This window comes from Carya illinoinensis, chromosome 6 (genome assembly GCF_018687715.1).
Source record: "Carya illinoinensis cultivar Pawnee chromosome 6, C.illinoinensisPawnee_v1, whole genome shotgun sequence".
NCBI classification, from domain to species: Eukaryota; Viridiplantae; Streptophyta; class Magnoliopsida; order Fagales; family Juglandaceae; genus Carya; species Carya illinoinensis.
In genome coordinates this window covers 24,476,595-24,499,340 of record NC_056757.1, presented here as the reverse complement: position 1 = coordinate 24,499,340, position 22,746 = coordinate 24,476,595, and the positions used below count along the sequence as shown (strand labels likewise).

The 22,746-nt window shown below is 33.3% G+C and overlaps 2 protein-coding genes and 1 pseudogene across 4 annotated transcripts; 2 read left to right on the top strand and 1 right to left on the bottom strand.

Moving 5' to 3' along the window:
* Positions 1 to 666: 666 nt before the first annotated feature.
* LOC122312693 lies at positions 667 to 795 on the top strand (annotated as a pseudogene).
* A 2,499-nt stretch (positions 796 to 3,294) lies between these two features.
* Positions 3,295 to 10,093, bottom strand: LOC122313106 (probable BOI-related E3 ubiquitin-protein ligase 2). 3 transcript variants are annotated; one of them, XM_043127839.1, is made up of 4 exons: positions 9,759 to 10,093; positions 7,587 to 7,785; positions 4,533 to 4,894; positions 3,295 to 3,968 (listed from the first exon to the last, which is right to left on the bottom strand). In XM_043127839.1, exons 2-4 carry the CDS (start codon positions 7,690 to 7,692, stop codon positions 3,423 to 3,425), a joined length of 1,014 nt encoding a protein of 337 aa, XP_042983773.1. In that variant the 5' UTR covers positions 7,693 to 7,785; positions 9,759 to 10,093; the 3' UTR covers positions 3,295 to 3,422. The 3 variants fall into 3 exon arrangements, with proteins under 3 accessions (XP_042983773.1, XP_042983772.1, XP_042983774.1); XM_043127838.1 differs by having other exon boundaries at positions 7,587 to 7,771; positions 9,759 to 10,092; XM_043127840.1 differs by lacking the exon at positions 9,759 to 10,093 and adding an exon at positions 9,508 to 9,723 and having other exon boundaries at positions 7,587 to 7,771.
* Positions 10,094 to 17,018: 6,925 nt separating this feature from the next.
* On the top strand, positions 17,019 to 19,490 carry LOC122312459 (DNA-directed RNA polymerases I, II, and III subunit RPABC5). Its single transcript, XM_043127069.1, has 4 exons — positions 17,019 to 17,183; positions 17,373 to 17,431; positions 19,016 to 19,110; positions 19,242 to 19,490. The coding sequence occupies exons 1-4, from the start codon at positions 17,148 to 17,150 to the stop codon at positions 19,265 to 19,267; spliced, it is 216 nt and encodes a 71-aa protein (XP_042983003.1). The 5' UTR covers positions 17,019 to 17,147; the 3' UTR covers positions 19,268 to 19,490.
* Positions 19,491 to 22,746: the final 3,256 nt, after the last annotated feature.

Below are 22,746 nucleotides of genomic sequence, written 5' to 3'. Positions count from 1 at the left end.
CTCCAAGTCATGATCCTTATGGGATTCAAACAGGAAAAGGTTGTCTCCCATTACTCTGAAATGTACCTCCCCTTTTGGCCTCCATAATTTCAGCATGGTTGCTTTGAAGGCTTCTTAGTTTACCATTTTGTCCATTACTACTAATCCCAGTAAGCACCTTCTACCCCTTTGGGAAGCCACACCATCCATGCTAAGTTCCACTTGTACCTCTTGCTGTTCAACTTCCGTCAATCTAAACTTATTCCATTGCTCGAGAATGGCCTCTATCATCTCACCCTTCTCCTCTGCCTTCCTCCTCCTCTGGTTCCCTAGTAAGATAGACTAACAAACAACCTTGCCTAGAGCAAGATAACACCTTCTCAGCAAAATCTAGAAGACTAGATGTAACTGGTGTTCGACTAGAATTGACAGTTGTATTAGCCAAATTTGCATGCATCTAGTTTATTTTTACGTTACAATACTTTTCCTTGTTTTTTTTTTATTTAAACGTTACAATACTTTTCCTTGGTATAATTTTTGGAACAGTAAGACGTTGCAACTCGCACGTGCGAACAGAACTATGTCTGGAGCGACCTTCCAAGCTTCCAGATATCATCGGAGTATTAAACTCTAAAAGCTCTTCCTTACCCCAATTTTTCGATTTGCCCTAACAATTCAAAGACAGAAATGGGGAAACAACCAGTGAAGTTGAAGGCGGTGGTTTACGCGCTTTCCCCCTTCCAGTAGAAGGTGATGATTGGTCTGTGGAAAGACTTGCCCGACAAGATTCACCACAAGGTCTTCGAGAACCAGTGAAGTTGAAGGCGGTGTTATTAGATATATGATTTAGGGATTTTCTCTTGCGTTGAATAGTGATATTGAGGTTTTATATGAGGGACTGGGATCAGATTGAGAAGATTGGAGACAGCTGTTATATGAGAAGACATATTTTCACTGGTAGACTAGGGATACTGTGTCTATTTTTCATGTATGGTTTCTCTTGTATGTATTGCTGATCATGTTAATAGGTAGAACATAAAAATATTGTAAATTTTAGAATTTGAACTACCTGTAGAAGTGATCATTTGTGTGTGGTTTATTGTCAGCAGCTGGATCCTTCTCCTTATGCTCACCCTTTAGGCGGGCAGACCACACGTTATTCTCTACGAAATACGAGAATGGAAGTTTTGCTGATGTGAAACCTTCTAATATAGAAATTCCTTAAGAGTATTCTCGTGACGAGCTCCTAACCTACTTAGATTATTACATCTGATGTCACCACAGCAATCATAATTTTTTGAGCTAAGGTATAAAATTCCTGATGAAAATCAGTAATCACATTATTTATTACGCTGACTTGTATTGCATTGCAGACTACACGTATAACCTGTTTGGGCAAACAAAACCTATAATCAATGGAAGGTCGATTACAATGTTTGTGTGTGCTCAAAAGATGTGTATTAAATTGAAGAAAAGTTACAACTAGAGATTTTGGAGATTGGAAGTGATGAAGAAGTGCCTCTTATTATGAAAGCAGCTATGACTGCTAGCTTTACATGCATGTCTTAGATTTATGTTTAATTGGTAAGTGTATGTCTATTAGTGTGTCTATTAGTTTGTCCATTGTTGGACCAAATTTGGAAGAGTTTGCCAGTAAAATTTGTTTTGATACATGCTATTTATATCTCATAAAGTTATACTCTGTTTACATTGAGGTTGTATGTCTCGTTGTGGTTGGTACAGCTTCTAAATTAGTTTTGCCGAGCTTTCCACTATCATCTTTAGAATCTGCCATTTTCCGATTATACCCTGGAATAAATTGAAATACTGGCTCGGGCATGCAAGCTCTTAGGGGAAAATCTCACTCATCTCGGGTAGGGGAAAGAGTTTTTTTTTGTCCAAAAAATCATAATAGCATCCCTAAACCCCTTAAACTCTATCATACCAATAAATGGTTAACGTGTCTATATGTGATTTTAAGTGATTTCTTAGTTAAATAGATTAGGATTTCAAATTCAAAGAATATCCAAAATCCCAATATAAATTGGAGTAGAGAATGTTTTTGAAACCCTAAAATTAGTCATTGGGTTTTAGTCTGTTTGCTAAACACTTCTTTAGTTTTAATTTTCAAGAAATTTATTCTTAGGATATGTAGATTTTTGCAATTTAATGCATCCGTCCATCCCCCTCAAATAATCTAATGGCGAGGTTGGCATGTGGAAATTAATCAAAACTCGACAAATTGTTCAAAAATAAAAAATCTAAGAAATCAAAATAAAACTCTTAGGATTTTTTAAAGGGAAATGTTAGTATGTTTTATGAGTTTGTCTATTTATTTTGACTGTTTATGTATTTAATATTTTTTTTTTAATTTAATGGTTAAGAAATAGGTTTTTAATGTATTGGAAATGTTAGTATGTTTCATGAGTTTATCTCTTTATTTTAACTGTTTATGTATTTAATATATATATATTTTTTTAATTTAATGGTTAAGGAATAGGTTTTTAATGTATTGGTGTATTTTTTTTAAAAGATTTAAATATGTTAAAAAATATAAAAAAGAAAAGAATAAAAAAGAGTAAAAGATTGAAGTTGTATTTGATAAAGGGGATGCATTTTGAGCTCTAATTGATTGCCATCCGGCAATTGCGGTTAGATGGATTGACTGGATGAGGAGAAGAATCTAACTGTAAAAACTTGCGTTATTTTTAAAAAATATGAAGAAATGAAAATTTTATTTTTTATGATGTATTTTACTTTTTTTTAAGAAAAGATTATATGAGACTTGCGTATCTTAAATTTGTATCTAGTATTATTTTAAAGTAAATTATAGAAAACGAAGCCAATGGAGTGATTTGCGAATGAGCTAAAACTCGGACTACTTTTAAGAAAATCTATTATAGAATTTTATTTTTCAAAAACTAAAAAATTCCGCCCAAATATTTAATAAAATCTATAATTTTTTAAATCAAAATATTGACCCAAAAAAGTCAATAGAAACCAAAATATGTATTTTTTAAACGGACGTATGATTTTAGTCGTTTTGACTCCTTTCTTGTTCTTCTGTCGAAACATAACTTTGAATTGAAATATTGAATAGAGACAAATTATAAGCGTTTTGTTACTACAATGACGCGCGTAAAGTATTTTCAAGTTTAAGAGCACATTTTTACAATAGTGTACACAAAATTATAAACAAAAATATTATTCTCAGAGAATAAATTTGGCTACTCAAAGATGAATTTGTAGATCCGCCACGTTTGTAACATTGGTGATCATATGAGAGAGAGAGAGAGAGAGAGAGAGAGAGAGAGAGATCACAAGGGAAGGGCTCTTTTCATTAAGATAATTAGTTTAAGACACATACACAATTCATAATTTTAAAGCTATATGAAACAAAGGGTAAATAATTTTTCATTTGTGTAGTAATATGCTTGAATAACTTAGGACATATATACTTCAACGCTTGCAGTTTTGATAAACTGGCATACAGGACAAACACTGATTGACCCCTCACACTCCTTGCATAAACATAGGTGCCGACAAGGCATCAACAATATAGAGACCTCCTTTGTGTTGCATGCTCTACAAATGTGTCCCAAGCCTGGGTTATTCCTGGGAAATGATTTGGCAGGTCCACCTGGAATGCCCGGGTAGTTGTTTGGGTTGATATATGAGGTGGCATCATCGACTTCACTGTCTCCAAATCCTTCCTTAACTTGTTCAGCACCCTGTGAAATTGCCTGCTGGAGCTTGTTCTTCAGGACACTAACAATTGACTCATTGTACTTTGCTCTATAGTGCCAATTCTGGGCTTCCATCGCAACTCGCCTTATCCTCTCTGCAACTTCCCTGTTCTTACAGTTCATGTTCTCTATTTCAATGTCTTTCTCGCGAAGCTTTTTGCTGACACCTTTCTCCATAGCAGCAAGGAAAGAAGCCGCGTGTCTCTTCTCCATGTCCCTCACCCCCTTTGTCAACTGTTCCTCCTGATTCAAGAGTGATCAAAGATTATTCTACAGGTGCCAAGAACGGCATAAAATGATCACTGAAATATTACGAAATTAGCTTGACTACTGCTTTCTGTTGAGTATGATTTCAGAGCCTTGAAAGCCACCACTCATGATCCTCCCCACCCAGGTCTCCAAGATACAACATCAATTAAAAACCAAGAGTAGACATAAAATTACTATTTAATAGACATGAGCAATTCTTCACTTGAAATACTTCTGTTATAAGAAGTGGATAATATTGGGAATCAAATTAAAATAGAAAGGATTAAGACCACCGAATGAAATCATTTTCAAAAGCAAAAAGGTTTCTTTTGGATAATAAAAACAAGGATGGATATGTGGAAGTATATTGGAACCACTTTCTGAATGATGGTATGGTAATGGCAAAACAATTGTGTAATAACAACCCCCCTCCCCCACACCCTCCCCAACAAACACACAAAAGCCCCCAGAAAAGGGGGGGAGGAATAATATTTCCCTTGTGATTACTTTGAACAGGCATGCAGAAAACCGTAATATTGAATAAACGTCCAGGAATACCTGAATTTTGATAAAATGGTCAAACTCTTCCTTCTGTCGATCAAGCTCAGTCTTGATATTATCCCCAAGGGACAAGATGATTGAAGGTGCAGCCGTCATACTTCCACTTGCAGAAGTAACAGATGAATTACGCTCATCATCATCATATGATAGCCTTAATCCTGTTGATACTGGGTTTGGGTTCAGAATGCTTGCTGAGCGATCAGCTTCATCCTGACAGGCATAATAATTCAAGGATATCTGACGCTTTTGCTGCCTTGAAATATCTTCAGTTTCTCTGCCACGTTTATTTGGCCTAACGATAGGAGTAATATGCTCATTTCCAAAAAAATTTACTGGATCAACATTACATCCTGCTGGTGCTGCAAAATAAGTTGTGTATTCATTATGCTTAGAGACCGGATCAACTGCAGATATCTCATTATAATTCCTACATGAGTAAGAGACCCTAACCACAAAAAATTTCCTCTTATCATATTCTACAGTGTGTTAAACAATGGTTTTCATCCCAGATTTACGCATTTACCATTCGATGCTCCTAACTGACAACTGACCAGATCTATGTATCTGTCAACTTTTGGGTGCTGGTGGCAGCTGTGGGCTTAGTTGATTTGGCACGCCACAGATGCAAGCCCACAGCCCCTAATGACAAGGTTGATTTACACATTGATGATGATACTTAAGAAAAAAATCATGGAATGATGATGTTATTAATCTTTCTTCTAAAGTTGACTGAGCTTGATTTTAAAAGTATCTAAGATCATTTCTCACTACTAATTAATCTCATATCCTTATCTCGTAAGTTTATATATTTTGGCCATATGTTACATACCATTCTTAATAATGGTAAAATGGCGGTGGTAAGTCTTCATCAAGGTAGCTATCGAAGGATCAATGATTATATAAAAGAATTGTAAATATGTAGCAAAGGTCTGAACAATGATTTGTCTTTGAAGCAACACATAATATACTTAAGGGAGAAAAGGGATCAGCAGTCTATGAAATTAGCATATTACAATCTATCAATAAAATGAAATCCTAAAAGGCAAAGAATACAAAACGGAAGAACCGGACAAACACAATCTATTAAACTTGTTTTGGTAAGTAAGAACTCTTTATTAAAAAGCACAAAAGGCACAACCCAACTAAACTAAAAGTAATGCAATTTAATGGATAAGTATTAATAGTAACCTACATGGTGAGATTAAAAGCTAATATAAGATCCATCTTTGCCCCCACCACTTTTATAGGCAACCCCTAGGGGGGATTCAACTCCCTGGAGTCCTGCAGTGGGTGGAGATGCCAACCGGCCTAAGATTCATTGGCCATCCATGTTTCCCTCGATAAATACATCAAATGTAGCCCAGAAAAAGTTCATAACCAGCAAATGGCGCATGCGAAAAGCGAATCAATTTTTTTTTTTTTTTTTTTTTTTTTTTTATAATTAATAAGAATTTTATTACCAAGAATAGGCACAGTCCAAGTACACAGAAAGTATACAAAGGAAATACCTACTGCACACTAGAAAGCAGAAAACTATGACACAAACTGATTCAGTACATTATCATCATTCCTTACAAAGATCCTAGCCCACAAACTCAAAGTAGAAAAGAAAAAATAACGAAGATCTTCAAAAGAACGCTCTGTCTTCAAACATCTTCCATTCCTTTCCAACCGTAAACACCACATTAACCACAGAGGAATCATTCTCCATCTGGCAGCAGTACATTTCCTTGCCTCAAAACCACGCCAACATGCAAGGAGATCCACAACTTCCTTAGGCATCACTCAATAAATACCTGTCCGGCCAATAACCTCATTCCACAAAGACTTTGCCACCTCACAATGTACAAAAAAGATGATTAACAGATTCACCATCCTTCTTGCACATAGCAAACCAATCAGGTATACACAAATCATGTTTTCTAAGGTTATCCGTGGTCAATACTTTGCCTAGAGCAACCAGCCAACTAAAGTAAGCCACCTTAGTAGGTACTTTCACCCTCCAAATGCTTTTCCAGGGGAAAACAGCCAGAATGACAATTAAGCACCTTAGAAAAAGAACTAACTGAAAACCTGAAATTTCCCGCATGATCCCACAATAGCCTGTTCTCTATTCCCCGCATCACTTTAGAGTTATAAAATCTTCCCAGAAAATCTGAAACAAAATTCACTTCCCAGCCATTTACATCTCTAATAAAGTCAACATTCCATAGAATGTTATTATCCATACATTGAAGATAATGTGCCACAGCAACATTTTGATCCCCTGCAATCCTGTAAAGTGATGGAAAATTTGATTTCAGAGCTGATTCACACCAAATGTCATGCTAAAAGAGAATCCTCTTCCCTTCCCCACCTTAAATTTAATACGTTTAGAAAACTCCCCCCAACCTTTCCTAATGCCCTTCCATAAACTCACCCCTTACGCTCCTCTAACCCCACCCTCTCCCATATTCAACAGCGACAACATTCTTCCATAAAGCATATATCTCTTCATGATATCTCCAAAGCCATTTTCCAAGGAGTGCTTTATTAAACAATCTCAAATTTCTCACCCCCAATCCTCCACAAGAAACCGGTTGACACACCTTATTCCAACTAACCAAATGAAACTTCTTTTCCTCTCCTATTCCTTCCCATAAGAAATTACGATAAATTTTCTCAATTCTACTAGCAATCCCAGCTGGCAAAGGGAAAAGTGAAAGAAAAGTGAATCAAATCTAACTAATAGTATACATGCACACACATAATTATATGCAGACTTGCATATGACCGGGGGAAAGACATGAAGGATGAGCTTCATTTCCAGCACAAACTGGAAAGCAACTCCTTAATAATAGTCGAATCAGGGAATTTACAATAAGTTAATCAACCAATAACTCTAGCCAGAAGGCAAAATTTCCCTGACAATAGCAGAGGGGGCTCAAGGCCAACCAAACATAACATTATATGCAATATACAGACAAAATTAAACACAGTGCACAGAGTCTTGATGCTTAAAAGAAAAAACTAAGAAGAAGAAAAAACTAAGAAAGGCAGACAAGAACTCACGACTGACAAATAACTGCAGCTGATTTGATGCATTAGTCTGATACTGGAAACGATTCTCATCCAGGAAAGCAGGAAGCAAAAGTTTACCATTGTTGCCTCCCAACATTTTGCTTGAAGAAAAATAAAGTTCCCTTTTTCTGTTGTGTCTGAAGAGTTTCTAGTAAAACAACCTTTAAGAATCCTCCCTGCCAAAAAAGAACTAAATATTGAACATTAAAAGCTACAAGACTACAAGCAAGCAACAGCAATGGTATAGCAAGTTCAGGATGACTGAAGAACAACCAGATACCCAAAGGAGATATTCAACCAATAATTAGTCCCAACTCAAAATATGATGGTTCTAAAATGCCTGCTAGGCTAGCCCTCCTCTAAGGCTATTAGTCTCGATGCATGATTCAAATAAAATATCTTGAGCATCAAAGTTGGGAATTTAAATTCTTAACAAAACACTGATGAACCAAAAAAAAAAAAACTTAATAAAATTTTATTTTGCCTATCAAAAAACAAACAAACAAACCAAGACATTGATGAATCTGTATCTCATTTATAAGCCCAGGCAAATATTTTAAGACAACTCAGAGAGAACAAATATATAAAGACAAACCATTGATTTAAACAACTTGCAATGCGTCAATGTATCATTACACTTTATCATTTCACTTCATCTAATATATGCACGAATCAGCCTTCATGGCCACAATGACAGAAACAAAAATAAGTATCTTGAACAAAAATAAAAAATCCTACTTACAAAAAAAAAATTCCTAAAGTAATTTTTCTTTATGAAAAAAAAAAAACATGCACGCACACAAATGTTAAAAAAAAAAATCATTCTTGTTTTCTATTGATTAGTGATCTGATGTGATTTTGCAATTGCAGGCATTTGTTATTACTATCATATCCATATTTGCATGAATAAACTTCCAAGGGGAAAGCATTAAACTGTCCATCTCAAGCCTGATAAGTTACAAATAAATGCCATGTCTTTACCATACATGCCTTCAGAGAATACAAATTGCCACAATCACATAAACACACAAGTTTCAGAGCAAAAATTATGAAACTTGAATGCCTATAAAAGGAAATTAGAAAACCAAGCTGAGAGCCGGTCTTCATGGGTGTCAAGATCCAGCAATGATGCCTCAAGACTAAAACCACGAAATAGATACTCTCTAGACAAAATGTAATACTTAGAAGTGGCTTTAGTCTGTGTCAGACAGCACACAATCTAGGGATACCACACATCCCCAGATGTTGATTTGGCACTCCAAGCTTGTGTCCTGCTCACATAGGACACCGGATGGAAGTTGCACCCCTATAAAGAAATCTCATGCAATAACTTCTTTACATGAATTCTGAATCTACTTAAGAGAACTATTAGTTTATCACTCAACAAATAAATTGAGTTTTAATGAATATAAACATATCTAAAAGGAAATTATGATGTTGACCTTAAGACTCAAAGCAACATAATTGCTGGACGGGTCCAGAACAACATTTCCTGTTATGAGGACATGAGAAACAATGCTCTATACACGGAACTGAGCTTCAAGAGATACTATCAAAACCTATAAAACAGTATATTGCTAACATAATACAAATCACAAACAACGCATTTAGGTTATTTGAAATCGATGAAATCCATAAAACACACTATCTGCCGAGAGGGCAACAACATACACACCATATAGCCTATACAATACTGATCAGATCACCAATTGACTTGCAGAAGACAAACTAAATATGGGGAGAAGGAAAGTGTAAAAGATAAGATGAAGGCTAATGAGACTCAATAAAAATATAATTGGGACAAGAAAATCAGATGCATCTAAGATAACCCAACTGCAAAATTGATTGAGATAGAGTGTGATAAGCATATACGGGAAATAAATAGTTGGATAACAATGATTTTTTTAAGAACCTGACTATATTTTCTGCACACCACAGATGAGAGAATCTTGGAAGTTAGAAAAAATAAGGCCGTCAATATTTTCAGATGATATAAACAGATACAAGAAAGGAAAAAGGAAAAAATGATAACAAATCTCCGAGCCAATAGATTTTAGATATCCGCCCAAGATTCTTTTTAATCTCCAAAACGTATCAACATATACAGAAAGAATCAACACATACAAGCAACCCAACAGCAAGAAACAGCAGAATACAAGGTACCTTAATATGATAAGCTCGTTTGACAGAGTCTCAAGGAAGACAACTGCTGCCGCCTGGATCCTGAAATTCCACGACTAGAAGAAAATTCAACGAACCAACGAAAATAAATCCGCTTTCTTAGATTTTTATATTTTACTTTGATCGGTTCCAGAAAAATGCAATGCTATGTAAGGATAAGTCAGGAAGACCGATCCTAAAAAATGTTCCATCAAAACGATCAGAGAATGTCGGAACAAGGAGAGGAGGCCGATGGGCGATGAGGCAAAGAGAGCGAGAGTTCAGAACAAATGGTAACTGAAGAAAAATGGAAGAGTTATGATATATAATTAAACAGTATTATTACAGATATTTTGATAAACACAAATAATTCTTATAAACATTGATGTCGCCGTGAATTTTATTAAATTCTTAATCATTTTCATTATATTCTTAAAATTACAGATATTAAAGAAAATAAGAATAAAAGAATAAAAAATATTAAAAACGGATGGCCTCCACATTGCATTTATAGATCCATCCATGCTATTGGCCAGCCCACCCCTCACCTCTACCCTCCACTTCTTTTTACCTTCCTCCTCTTCACCCTTAACCTCTTTTTTCTTTTTTTCTTTTTATTTTTATTTAAGTGGTAGTATGTCCATTTTATTTAAAGAGTTTTTTTTTTTATATAAATTAATGTATAAAGAGTTATGTTATATAAAGTCACTTTTAAATATTTTTTACATACTTCACTAATGTGATTGGTTAAATTAATTATTTTATATTAAAAAAATATGCCAAATTGACTGCAAATAGAGTTTTTCTTAAATTAATCACTCCTCGTTTGGTTACATAATTCAAATGAGATGAGATAAAATATTTTGTTGAAAATTGAATAAAATATTATTATAATATAATTTTTTTAATATTAGTTTTGTTTTTAAATTTAAAAATTTTGAATTGTTTATTATATTTTATATGATAATTTAAAAAAATTATAATAATAAGATGAGATAAAATTAAATGAGATAGTTTAGGTTTAAGTAAACAAACAAAGCGATTTATTATATTTGTACAAGCGTTAAAATATATATAAAAAAAAAAAAAATCTTATAGTAGCTAAGGTGAAAGGTTACACATGAATAGGGAGTAGAATGTATCCATTAAAAGAGAAGTGTTATAACTATTATAGCTGCAAATATATTTTATAAAAATAAAATTATAAATTAACACATTTTATGTGATATATTCTTTAGATTTATTTTATAATAAAAATAATTTATTACATTAATGTTAGTAAGTTTGTAATTATATTTTTATAAAATTTATTTATAATTGAAATTAGTGAGGCTAATTTTGAGAACTCTCATTATAATTTTATTTACTTAAATAAAATGTATTATATTTCTGAAAATAATAAATATAGAAAGAGGATTAATATTTATTTATCAGAATATCAAAACAATAACTGATTTTCATCCGAAAAATGAATTAAATTGATATTAATTAATAATTAGGCTTTTTAGCCTTTGGCCATTGGACTAGTCAAATTACGATGTGAACTAAAGACGTGTACAGGACGTGTAAGCAAAGATTGCTCCAAATAGAGGGGTATTATCGTCATATGAGGTACTTGCAGTTGTCGATGTGGTCGGTACGAACCGCAAGGAATTTTAACTTTAACATAAAAGCGGGAAACATGTTTGTTCCGTGACACCCACGCACGCACGCACTGGACTTTGTTGTTATCTTTGTTTGGTATGTGAGGTCCAATTTACATAACACATTCATCCTCACGATTAATGTGTATTTGAATATTGAGGATACCTTAATATATTTTATTATTATTTATTATTTTTTATCTATTTTTTATTATTATTTAAAATTATTAATATTTTATTATTATTTTTTATTTAAATTTTTATTACTATTCACAATATATCTCAACACTTTTTAATGTCCAAACCCAACAGATTAATGCTTATCCAAACTATAATTATATATATAAATATAAGTCGCGAGTGTGATCCAAGTTAACCAAGCACCAAACTTTGTCAAGATATACCAAACAATAGTGAATTACATACATATAATAAGATGTTAGGAAGAAATTTTTGAAATTGACATGAGATAATATCTTGTTGGAATTGGAAAGATTCATCTACTTATTGTCACGTGTTTCGTAATTCAGCACGTTATGAATGTACTCGGATTCCTCTTTTTTCATTATTGATCATTTCACTATCTCGTTTATAGAAAAAAGAGTGCATCATATGCCTGCATAATTTCGTTTACGCACGTCTTTTGAAAAAAAAAAAAAAAAGGATGTTTTGATAGGTTTGGAAGTCACGAAGGGCCCCCGAATGGAACCAAGAATTGGTTGGGTGTACCTTTGATGTGAAAATTCACGTGAGGTCTTTGTAGAGTATGTTTGTATGGATCACATGGGTTAATACAACTTGTACGCTAAAAGTAGTGCTTTTCCCATAGCCGCCTTTCCTTTTGATAGATTTGGATCTTGTAAGCCACCATGACCCAATATTACTCGGACTTAGCCATAACTGTACGTTCATCCTTAATTTGTTGATTTTTTTGGGAATTTTTCTGTTAGGTTACGTTACTGTACTGGTGGGATTGCAACAATCATCCTAAAAATCATTTATCCATTACACAACCACATAAATATCTTTATTGGATCAGATTTTTCTCGTAAAAAATCAATTTCGTTGCAAAATTTTTGTTATAAAAATCCGGTCCAATAATAACATTTAATGCCTCGTTTATTTTCACAATTTTTTTTTTATCTCATCTAATAATTATAATTTTTACAAATTTTCATATAAAATAAAATAAATAATTTAATTTTTTCTAATTTCAAAATAAAAATAATATTAAAAAAATATATTTTAACAATATTTTATTTAATTTTTAACTTTAATCTCACTTCATCTCATTTCATTTACAAAAACAAACAAGGTAGAGTAATATTATAAATTACAGTCCACACTCTCATCCTGCTTTTATTTTATTATGTAAGATGTGATATATTTATCATCGTTAGATGGTAAACAATCATTTAATAAATGATTATCTAATATACAAAATTGCAAATATATATATATATATATATATTTTTTTAAAAATAGAAAATTGACAATCATCCACACAATCGAAGACAAATAAGCTGAGAGCTCTACTAATACTAGCTAGGCCTAGCTGTTTAACCAAGGTAGCATTTTTTATCCAGTCCTCCATATATTTGGTCCGACTTGTCTGCATTTTTTTAATTAATTCAACATGCTTAGGTTGATTAATTAATCAGCCTAACTTTTCTTTGTTTTTCCTTTTTCAAAACAGTGCTGGCGGCGAACAGCTATATCTTAAAATTACGTTAACAACTCAGCACCTTGATCTTGGAGCGAGGAGGGTGGATGTTGGTGAGAAGTTCAGGAAAATGAGAGAGATATATATAAATATATATGATTAGGAGTGAGATCTGGCGAGTTCGGATAAGAGAAACCGATCGGACCAGATTGCTCCGATCCAATTTTTATGGTCCCGGTCCAGAAGTTTTATCCTGGACTGGACCGAAGAGAATGAAAAATATATATATATATATATATATATAAAATTATTTATTAATATATCACAATATTATATAAATATTATATTATTTATAGTACTAGTATATATTAATTTATTGATAAGTCACTTAATTTTAATTTAATATTTTAAATAATTTTTTATATTAATTGATTTAAAAAAAAAAAGAGTTAGACTGAACCAGATCGGACCGATAACATTCCGTCCTTAGAAATGTCCGGTCTTGAAAAATTAATGAATCGAAATTCATCAGCCCCACCCCCCTTCCAAAAAGATCGGACCGAACCGAACCGAACCGAAGCATGCTCACCCATAAATAATATGATAGTTAATTGTTGATGAAATCAGGTGTGCTAATAAGTCGTTGTTACTTTAACTTTTGTAGTATGACATGTCATTGTTGCTTACCAGGAGCAATGGCATGAGAAGTATTAAAAACTTTAATACTGTGTACGTTATTGTCTAAGGATTTAAATTTTTAAAGTTTTTCGGATAATATTAAATATTTAATAAATAATAAATATTGTGGGATGGACTTCTATATCTATTTCTCTCATTTTAGGAGACTGCAGTTGGTTCCATTAGGCATGGAAGAGATAATGTAACTTCATTTAGGGCTGGATCTTCCATTAAGCAACTTATTTGTTTGTTTTTACAATTCTTTTTCTTAACCTATCTCATCTTATTTAATTATTATAATTTTTTTAAATTTTTATATAAGATAAAAAATTTATTTTTTTTAAATTTTTATATAAGATAAAAAATTTATTTTTTTTAAATCTTAAAATAAAAATAATATTAAAAAATATATTAAAACAATATTTTATATAATTTTTAACTTTCATCTCAATTTATCTAATCTTATTTGTGAAAATAAATAAGACTGCAATTGCCTAAGGCTCCTGGTGGAAGAAGGTTCCCCAAAAAAATTTTAAGTAGAATTTTTAAATAGAAAAATAATACTCAATTAAAAAAATTAATTAGCTAGAATATCAAAAGCATTAAATAAATATTATATCAATGTTAGTTTTAAAAGTATTACACGTAATAATTATTTTAAATACTTTGCTTCTAAGAATACGCTTCTATTTTTTATTAGTAGTTTAATATAAAATGTGAAAATTATAAATAGCTAAAGCTAATTTTGAGTGTTCATTAAAAAATTTGTATAATTTTTTAAGAGTTTTGTTACGTAAAAACAAAATCGTATATTAATCTGCATATCAATCCTAATTCATTTATATTCAAAATTTAAATTAACAATCTTTTTAATAAAATCTATTTTTTGACCAATCACATTAAATTGATGCATATATTAATACGCAGTTGTACTTACAATTAGATTTTTCTGTTTTTTAAAGAGGCAAGGACCCACTTTTTTTCAATTGTGTGGGTTGTATATAGAAGTTTATTGACAATAATGATTATAATTGCTTCTAGAACATGGTTAAATACTAAAAATATTTCATAATATATGTGAATAGTACTGAAGTAGATTGTGAATAATAATAAAATAATTAAGTTAAAATGTTTTATTGAGTTTCAAGAAATGAGAAAAAAAAAGTTGAATTTGAGAATAGTTGGAAATACTTGAGAACAGTTGTGCTCTCAAATAGACCCTAAGTCATATTGTAAAACTAAATTTAATAAAATCCTCTCTAAATTGAAAATTTTCTAATAAAAATTAAGCCAATTATTTGTTGAAAATGTGGTATAAAATTTTGGAGAAAAGATATTTGTAATCGAGAATTGTAATCACTTTGAAAAAAGTGAATAAAATATGAGATTTACATGAAAAAAATTAATTTTTTAATAGTAAATTATACTCTTTTTTAAAAAAATTACGTTCCGTTTACGCATTTCACAGTTGTATATAAAATTACTCAAAATTTTAATCAATAATTTTACTTTGCAAAACTATATGAGTTATTTTTTAATAAAACTTTAGTGTAAAATTCAAAATAAAAATAAAATTATTTAATTTTACTTTTTAAAAGTAAAAAAGTCTCAATAAAAATTGCTCGAAACCTATTATTAACCGGCCCTGCTTCATTTCAAAGTTAAGTGTATGCAAGACCTAACAATGTCCGGACTCATTTTTCTTTTTAAGAAAAAAAAAATTATTGCATAAACATTTTAAGTACGGGCTGGATAGTAAGATGAAATGAGATAATTTCAGATGAAAGTTAAAAGTTGAATAAAATATTACTTTTTTAATATTATTATTGTTTTAGAATTTGAAAAAATTAAATTGTTTATTATATTTTGTATGTAAATTTGAAATAGTTATAATAATTATAAGGGGTGAAATATTATAAGCCCAAAATGGTTATTAAGGCCCAACTATCAAAGGGCAATCACTAGATGATAAAAGAAGAGAGAGAGAAACAAAACAAAGAGGAAATGGAAGGTGTCAGGAAGAAAAGATGAGAGGTGACATAAATGGGAGTAGGAAGAAGGCAAGGGATAAAGTGGACGGGTACAGTGGCGGAATCATGAATTTATTTCGAGGGAGGTTGGGGGCAACTGAAGCTAAAAGTATAATAAGATGTTTTTTATTTTATTTGTCCACAATTTTTTTTTTTTTTTTAGGTATAGAACTATCAGATAGTAATATCTAAAATAAAAATAAAATAGGTTTAATACAATTTATGTATTAAAAAATTATATCATGTATCAATAACAATATATTATTGAAATAAGAAAAAAATATAAATAAATAATCTATAAGATCAAAATAATTTTATCAAGGGGGGTCAAATTAATTTTTTAAAGAGGGGCCAACACAAGATAAAATTAATATTATCTTATTTAATCATAAAATATTAATATATATTATTTTTTTTTTTCAAACTTTCTTTTGGGGTGGGGGGAAGGGCCTTAATAAGTCCGCCACTGGACGGGCACATACGACTTAGGAGATGGGAGGAAGGTTTTTCGAAATGCTCATTCAACTTCAAGAGAGGGGTTCTATCGATAGAATCTGGATTGAAAATAGAGATATTTGAAATTTATTGCACAATGAGTATGAAATCTATTATAGAGTGAGGATGATAGATCATAAGAGATTGTAAACAACTTTTATAAATAATGAATTCTTCCCTCCCTCGAACTCTTGTGAAAGTAAGACTAGTGCCGAACCACGTAAATCTGTGTGTTCAACTCTCTTTACTTTCCCTGCATTTATCTATTGCTTACCATCATGGATGTACGCATGAATATCATGCAATTGTACCGAACCACTGTTGGGAGCCCATATGACACTGATTTAGGCCCAGCATAATCTCAACAGGGCTGGGATAGATCCATCTCCCCTTTCAAATGTCTGTAACGTTTTTAAACGTTAACAATGATAAAATAAGATGAGATATTTTCACCATTTAAACTCGCTTTAATGTACAACATCCTGTCCATAGTGCAAAACACCCAAAATAAAGTTAAAAAAGAAAAAGAAATACCAAAGGGAAAATTATGGATATTGATCGCTTTTTCCTTAACAAATTATGACCGGAATCAATCCAAAAAAAAAATTAAAAAAATAATAATAAAATCCTTATTTTATAAAGAGTGCTGTTAGGTGCCGCAGTAACAGTTGGGACAAAATTTATATTTGTTTAATTAAAAATAAAAAAATAAAAACACGAACGATTAAAATAGAAAGATAAAGAAGCATATTTGGTATAAATTTCATTAAACCCCATCTGAATAGAAATGACCGAATCGAAGCCCTAGCCGAGTCGACGCCACGCCCTATATATCTAGTCGGGAAAGGAGCACAGAAAGAGAATCAACTCCAGACAATCGAACATGATTATCCCAGTTCGTTGTTTTACCTGCGGCAAGGTACGCCTATGGTCTGATACCAACATCAATTTCATTTGTAAAACGTGGGTTTTTGTGACTTGCCCAAAAAGTTTTACAAATGAACTTGATGTTGGTATCAGACCTAATTTTATTGCTAATGAAAACATCAGACCTAAGTTATCCTTGAAAAACCTCTCATTAACGTTAAGTTTGGTCTGTGTTTTGTAGGTGATTGGAAACAAATGGGACACATATCTTGACCTTCTCCAGTCGGATTACTCCGAAGGGTGAGAACCTGTTTTCCTCATTATCTAAAGACTAATAACATCGTTTCTATATCCTATTTTGCTAACTGAAATGCTTTTCTATTCGTTCTGCTGAATATAATACATTTTTGTTTTGGTACACTTTGTTTAGTCCACAAAATGCAGTTATTTTCTGATAATGCTACTTCCACAATGTGCTGTTTTATTTTTCTTGTCACACCAGAGTTCAAATGTTTTCTTGATTATCGTAATCAAGGGTATGCAGTATCTGTTCGCATCGTAGTGATTCTGCTTAGGTAGTGTGTATCTGCAAATGTGCAGTGCATCAAATGCGCTCAGCGATTACGGTGAAAATTTGTTTTTGCCATTGTGAAATATAATTATGTTTTGCAATTTTAAGCTTGAGACAATTAGGGAAATTTCTTAGGGAAGAAGGATAATTTTTTTTTGATAAGTAGAAGGATAAAATTTTATTAGAATTATAGTCTAAAAGTGGATTTGAAAAGTGGTTTGATCATAAAGAAAGGGATCTTGTGCATGAACTTGCATTCTCTTATGTTTTATAGACATTATGATATATTTTGGCTAAATCTGATAAGTTATTTGGACTTGAACAACATATGAATGCCTATGTGTGCGTTCTAGGTAAATATTTGTGTGCATGCACATGCATATATTTTGGGCATTCCAATCTCCCTCTCTCCCCCCACCCCCTAAAACCCATAATAACTTCATTAGCCATTTCATTGTAAGTGGCATTGTTTATGTCCCTCACCTCTTTTGGGATTGGCTTTGATTCCATTTGTAATAACCCATGGAAAGCCAAAGTTATATTTAGGCCCATACTCTAAAAGGACTAGTCAATATTATTATTGGAGCGCCTATTACTTATGAAACAAAAATATTATTATTGGAGCTCCTAGGAATCGTTATAAAGGGAAGAACTTAATCCAAGCAATGTGGGACATCATTCACGATCTTCCCATATTTAATACATGGTATTACATTAGTATATGAACCATACAATATTTTTTCTTGATGGCTTGCTCTGAGTTGTGCCAGTGCATAAAAGAACAAGTTTTTGATGGAAAACAGGAGAAAACGCGGTCAGATTCACACATCTGATCACTACTAACAACCCTTGGGTTTACAAATTCTGCACATGCTGATCATATGTGTTGGCTAGAGAAAGCCCTTTATGGGTTTAAGCAAGCACTTTTGTGCTTGTTTTTTCCTATTATTTTTCTATCAAATTAGAGAAACTGGACAATATTTCCATGATACAGACTAAAAAAGTCACCAATTATGCACCGAAAGGGAGATGTTCCCAAGCCTTCATTTAACACCATTTGTGTTCTACCTGACATGTACGTGGTGTTTTATGCAGCTGCATGAAGAATCAGGTTTGGTCAATGTTTATTAGCAATATATAGATCTCCATATTAGTTTATAGATTAGGTGCCCCTGATGCCTCCACTTCAAACAATAAATCGCAACATGTTAAAAATAGTTAGTATTGTAGACACCATTACATAGCATTAGTACTGATATAAGAATAGCTTTGCAGTCAATATTACTTGATGATACTGATTACCTTGTTTGCAGAGATGCTCTTGATGCGTTGGGGTTGGTTCGTTACTGCTGTAGGCGAATGCTTATGACTCATGTTGACCTCATTGAGAAGCTTCTGAATTACAATAGTAATCTCTCTCTCTCTCTCTCTCTCTCTCTCTCTCTCTCTATATATATATATATATATATATGTATGTATATGCCCTGTTTAGGCAAATGCTTCTGGCTTTATTGTCACCACATTTGCACTTTGTTGCAGCTTTGGAGAAGAACGAAAACAGTTGATGAATGGATTACAATTGACCAGAAGTTGGTTTTACACAGTGTCATGTTACCCTTTTTTCGGTCGTTGTGCCTGTCCTTATCTTACCTGTTTTGTTCAGCCAGATACAGGGGAAATATATATAGAATGGGTTCGAGTAGATTATGTTGATTTAGCTTCCATCATGAATTGTCTTGACGTGTAATGTATGAATGTATCTACTAAATCAAAATGTTTGTTATCAGATGTGGTTATGCTTTCGGATAAATTGATAATCAATTACATATATATAAAAAAGAGATAATCAAGTAGATGTACTAATGTGGATTGTGATATGGTGGAGTGTGTATTTTTGATGCGATCCAATGAACACATCTTGTTTTATATTCTTACCCATATATGCTACAATTAGCTTTAGTCAATGTCTCCTACAAAAGCGGGGGAGGAGTCTTTATTTATTAAAAGAGAAAGAGAAGATGGGTTTATGCAATTATGAGTATGCCATACTGAATCTTTATGGATTTGGATTCCCTAGAATTCTTGACTTAACTCTAGGCCTAGAGTGGAAGAGAAATAAACACATAAAATGAATCCTGCAATATTAACAGTTGCTTGAGGAATTGCTTAGATAGCAGAATTTACTTAGGCAACATTAAAATTGAAATGCTTAATAAATGTTGCGGTGTCTACTTTATGTGTATATCTCTCTATTACACTAATATTCTTCCACTTCTTTTAATGATCTATGGTAAATTTAAATAAATGGGAGTGACTCTTATTAGAAGTTGGCACCACTTCTAGTTGTTACTTCGAGATAAGCTTCTTTTATCCACAATGTAGGTTTAAGGCTTTGGTTGTAGGACTCAATTGAGATTAAATCAGTTCAGTCTAATTTTAAGTTGAGTCTAACATCTAAACAACTTCTTAAATTACTAAACTTATTTCAACTTAAAGCTTCTTTACATGTGAAATTCACAACTTTTTTCAATTCAACATTTCTTTATACGTGGATGCACAACTTTTTTTGACTTTTCATAAATATCTCTAAATTTATTTTAATATCCAAATATATATAAACTCATCTTACGTGATCTCTATAAAATTTATTTCATCCTCTTAACTCACTACTATTGATAAATAACTCAATTTATTTTAACTTAACATCTAAATGCAGCTTTAAATCTAAATCGACCAGATTTTGAATTGCTGAATCAACCACAAAAGTCTGTCATATGATCATTTCCTTGTAGCAATCATTATACTACAACACTTCTTTTTAAGCAAGGTATAATGAGATTAGCAGGAGAAACTTCTTTCTTATTGTTAATGCCTAAAAATGGCACAGAAATTTGAAACGGGAGAAAGATCAATTTTTGGCCCTGTGGAGGTTGTTCTGAGTTTGGATTAGTATTATGTGGACCCTTGGCAATGGTCTAGTGCGGCTGTATGGTATCTGTGCATATATCTATAATGGTAAATAGTAAATAAATGCATGGAAATAAATAGAAAGAGATACCTAGATTTAAGTGGTTGGGGGGGGGGGGGATAATTCACTATAATAAGTTTGTTTTACAGTTTTTTTATCGTCCCTCATTCTCATTGTACAATAGTTTCCAAAAGTCAGTCTTCTTATGGAGATCTCATCGTTGGAACCTCAGTCTTGAGGTTGAAGAAACCTTTTTAGAGAAGTCTAGCCAAAAGTCCTTAAAGTCGCATGTGGTCATGCTTTTGATCTTCGGCCCCCATTTGCTTTAGGTCACCCCACTCCTCCTTTATTTCTCATCTCCTATTTTCCTTCTAACACTTGACACTTTACCTACCATTTTCCATTCTCTTTTATCTTTCCCTCTCTCTTTTTTTGTTTTCTAGTGATGGCCGAATACTCATACTTGTTTTTTCCTTCTTAATGGGAAATGTTAAAATAGGAGTGTGGGATAACAACGATACCAATCCGTATAAATTTGAATAATTTTGTAGTTATTAATTTTTATAGTATTAGATATATATTTTAGTATCATTTTTTTTTATAAGTGGTAAGACTTATAGCGATCCGTGAGTTTTGAGAGTGAGAAAATCCTCTCTGTACATTTTTTTTTTCTCTCTTCAAGCTTAGATGGTATTCATGATTGGTTGAAAGTTTTAGTTGTGATTTGATGGGGAGGAGAAATGGCTTCTAGGAAAGCTGTTGTTATTGAGCTTAAAACCTTTGAGGTTTCTAGGGAGGGAAGATGGTTGATTCTTACAGAAAGAGGGTGGAGGTTTGTGAGAAGCCTAAGAATGGAGCTAGCCACTGCAAGGTGGTTTAGCAAGGCTATGGAGGATGGCATGAAGGGAAGGAGGAAGAGTGACATGGGATTCACTGTGCAGAGGTGCACAAATATTCAAGGTGCTTTCATGGCGTTGGAAGAGCATCAAGGGGTGGCCGTCGTAAGAGCATTCTGGTTCCTGAGGATAGAGATGGAAGGGGATGGTGGAAACTGGCGGAGGTGGTAAGTGATGTGGTTCGGTCCGTTGACCAGGCACCACCAATGACATCGGTTTCTTATTCTTACAAATAAGCCCTCCAACAACAGTATTCCTTCGTCCCATCCTGTCACTAGGGCAGAAGGGCTCTCAATGATGCCATTTCTACAAGGAACCAGAGGTGTGAGGAGGATGACAGGAGTAGTGCTGGCCTGCAAAAGGAAAGAGCTCTTTGGTTATTAACTGATATGGAAAAACAGATGGGTGAGTTGCATATGAACTTAAATGGGCTTAAACGGTGCGTTGAAGATAATGGGTGGGGATTGGATTCAGGCAGGGAGCAAGGGCCCTTTATATGAACTAGGCGTTGGTCCCTAAAATGGGCCACGGGAAGGAGCTAGGCCTTTTATGGGGAACGACCCAATCCACGAGCAAAGGCTCGTCAGGCTAGTCAGGCCTTCTATCTGCCTTGTTTGGCATAGATGCGGGGTTTCTCTTCCCCTCGTAGCGGTGGATTGTAGTGAGGGAGGTTGGGATCAACCTCAGACGCCGGTGAAGGTTGGGGGGAGGGGGTACCAGCGAAGGGTGCAACTTCCTTGTAGGAGGGTATTTCTCCAGATCCAGCTTCAGTAAGCGTTGTCGAAGCTATTTCGAACTCTGTCTCCAGTTGTGACGAGTTGGGATCGGCATAGAGTGGGCCGCCTGAGGCTGCAAGTTATTCAACGACAGTCGTGGCTCCCATTCCATCGCCGGCGACTATTTTACTCCCTCTGGAGGCGATGTGTGAAGCAGTTCCTCATTTTTTCCCCAACAGTCAAGTGGGGAACACTTACAGAACAGGCTAAAGGAGTTAGGAGAGCCCTTGACGGTAGTTATAGCTCCATGTCCTCCGCATGTGGTTGACTTGCCTTCTAAGGGCGTGCTGATGGACATGAGAGAGCTTTTTTAGCCTTAGCCGTGGGAGGTAATTCAAGGCTCGGCTTTGGTAGTGTCCTTTTTAGACAATGGGCCTTCTGTTGAGGAACCAACTCCTCTTTGC

Coding starts and splice junctions, on each gene's coding strand:
- LOC122313106 (XM_043127839.1), bottom strand. CDS start 7,692: ATGTTGGGAGGCAACAATGGTAAACTTTTGCTTCCTGCTTTCCTGGAT. Junction 4,895..7,586: donor GCTGCAGTTATTTGTCAGTC/GTGAGTTCTTGT, acceptor CTTATTTTGCAG/CACCAGCAGGATGTAATGTT. Junction 3,969..4,532: donor ACCATTTTATCAAAATTCAG/GTATTCCTGGAC, acceptor CTCTTGAATCAG/GAGGAACAGTTGACAAAGGG.
- LOC122312459 (XM_043127069.1), top strand. CDS start 17,148: ATGATTATCCCAGTTCGTTGTTTTACCTGCGGCAAG. Junction 17,184..17,372: donor GTTGTTTTACCTGCGGCAAG/GTACGCCTATGG, acceptor TGTGTTTTGTAG/GTGATTGGAAACAAATGGGA. Junction 17,432..19,015: donor CAGTCGGATTACTCCGAAGG/GTGAGAACCTGT, acceptor CCTTGTTTGCAG/AGATGCTCTTGATGCGTTGG.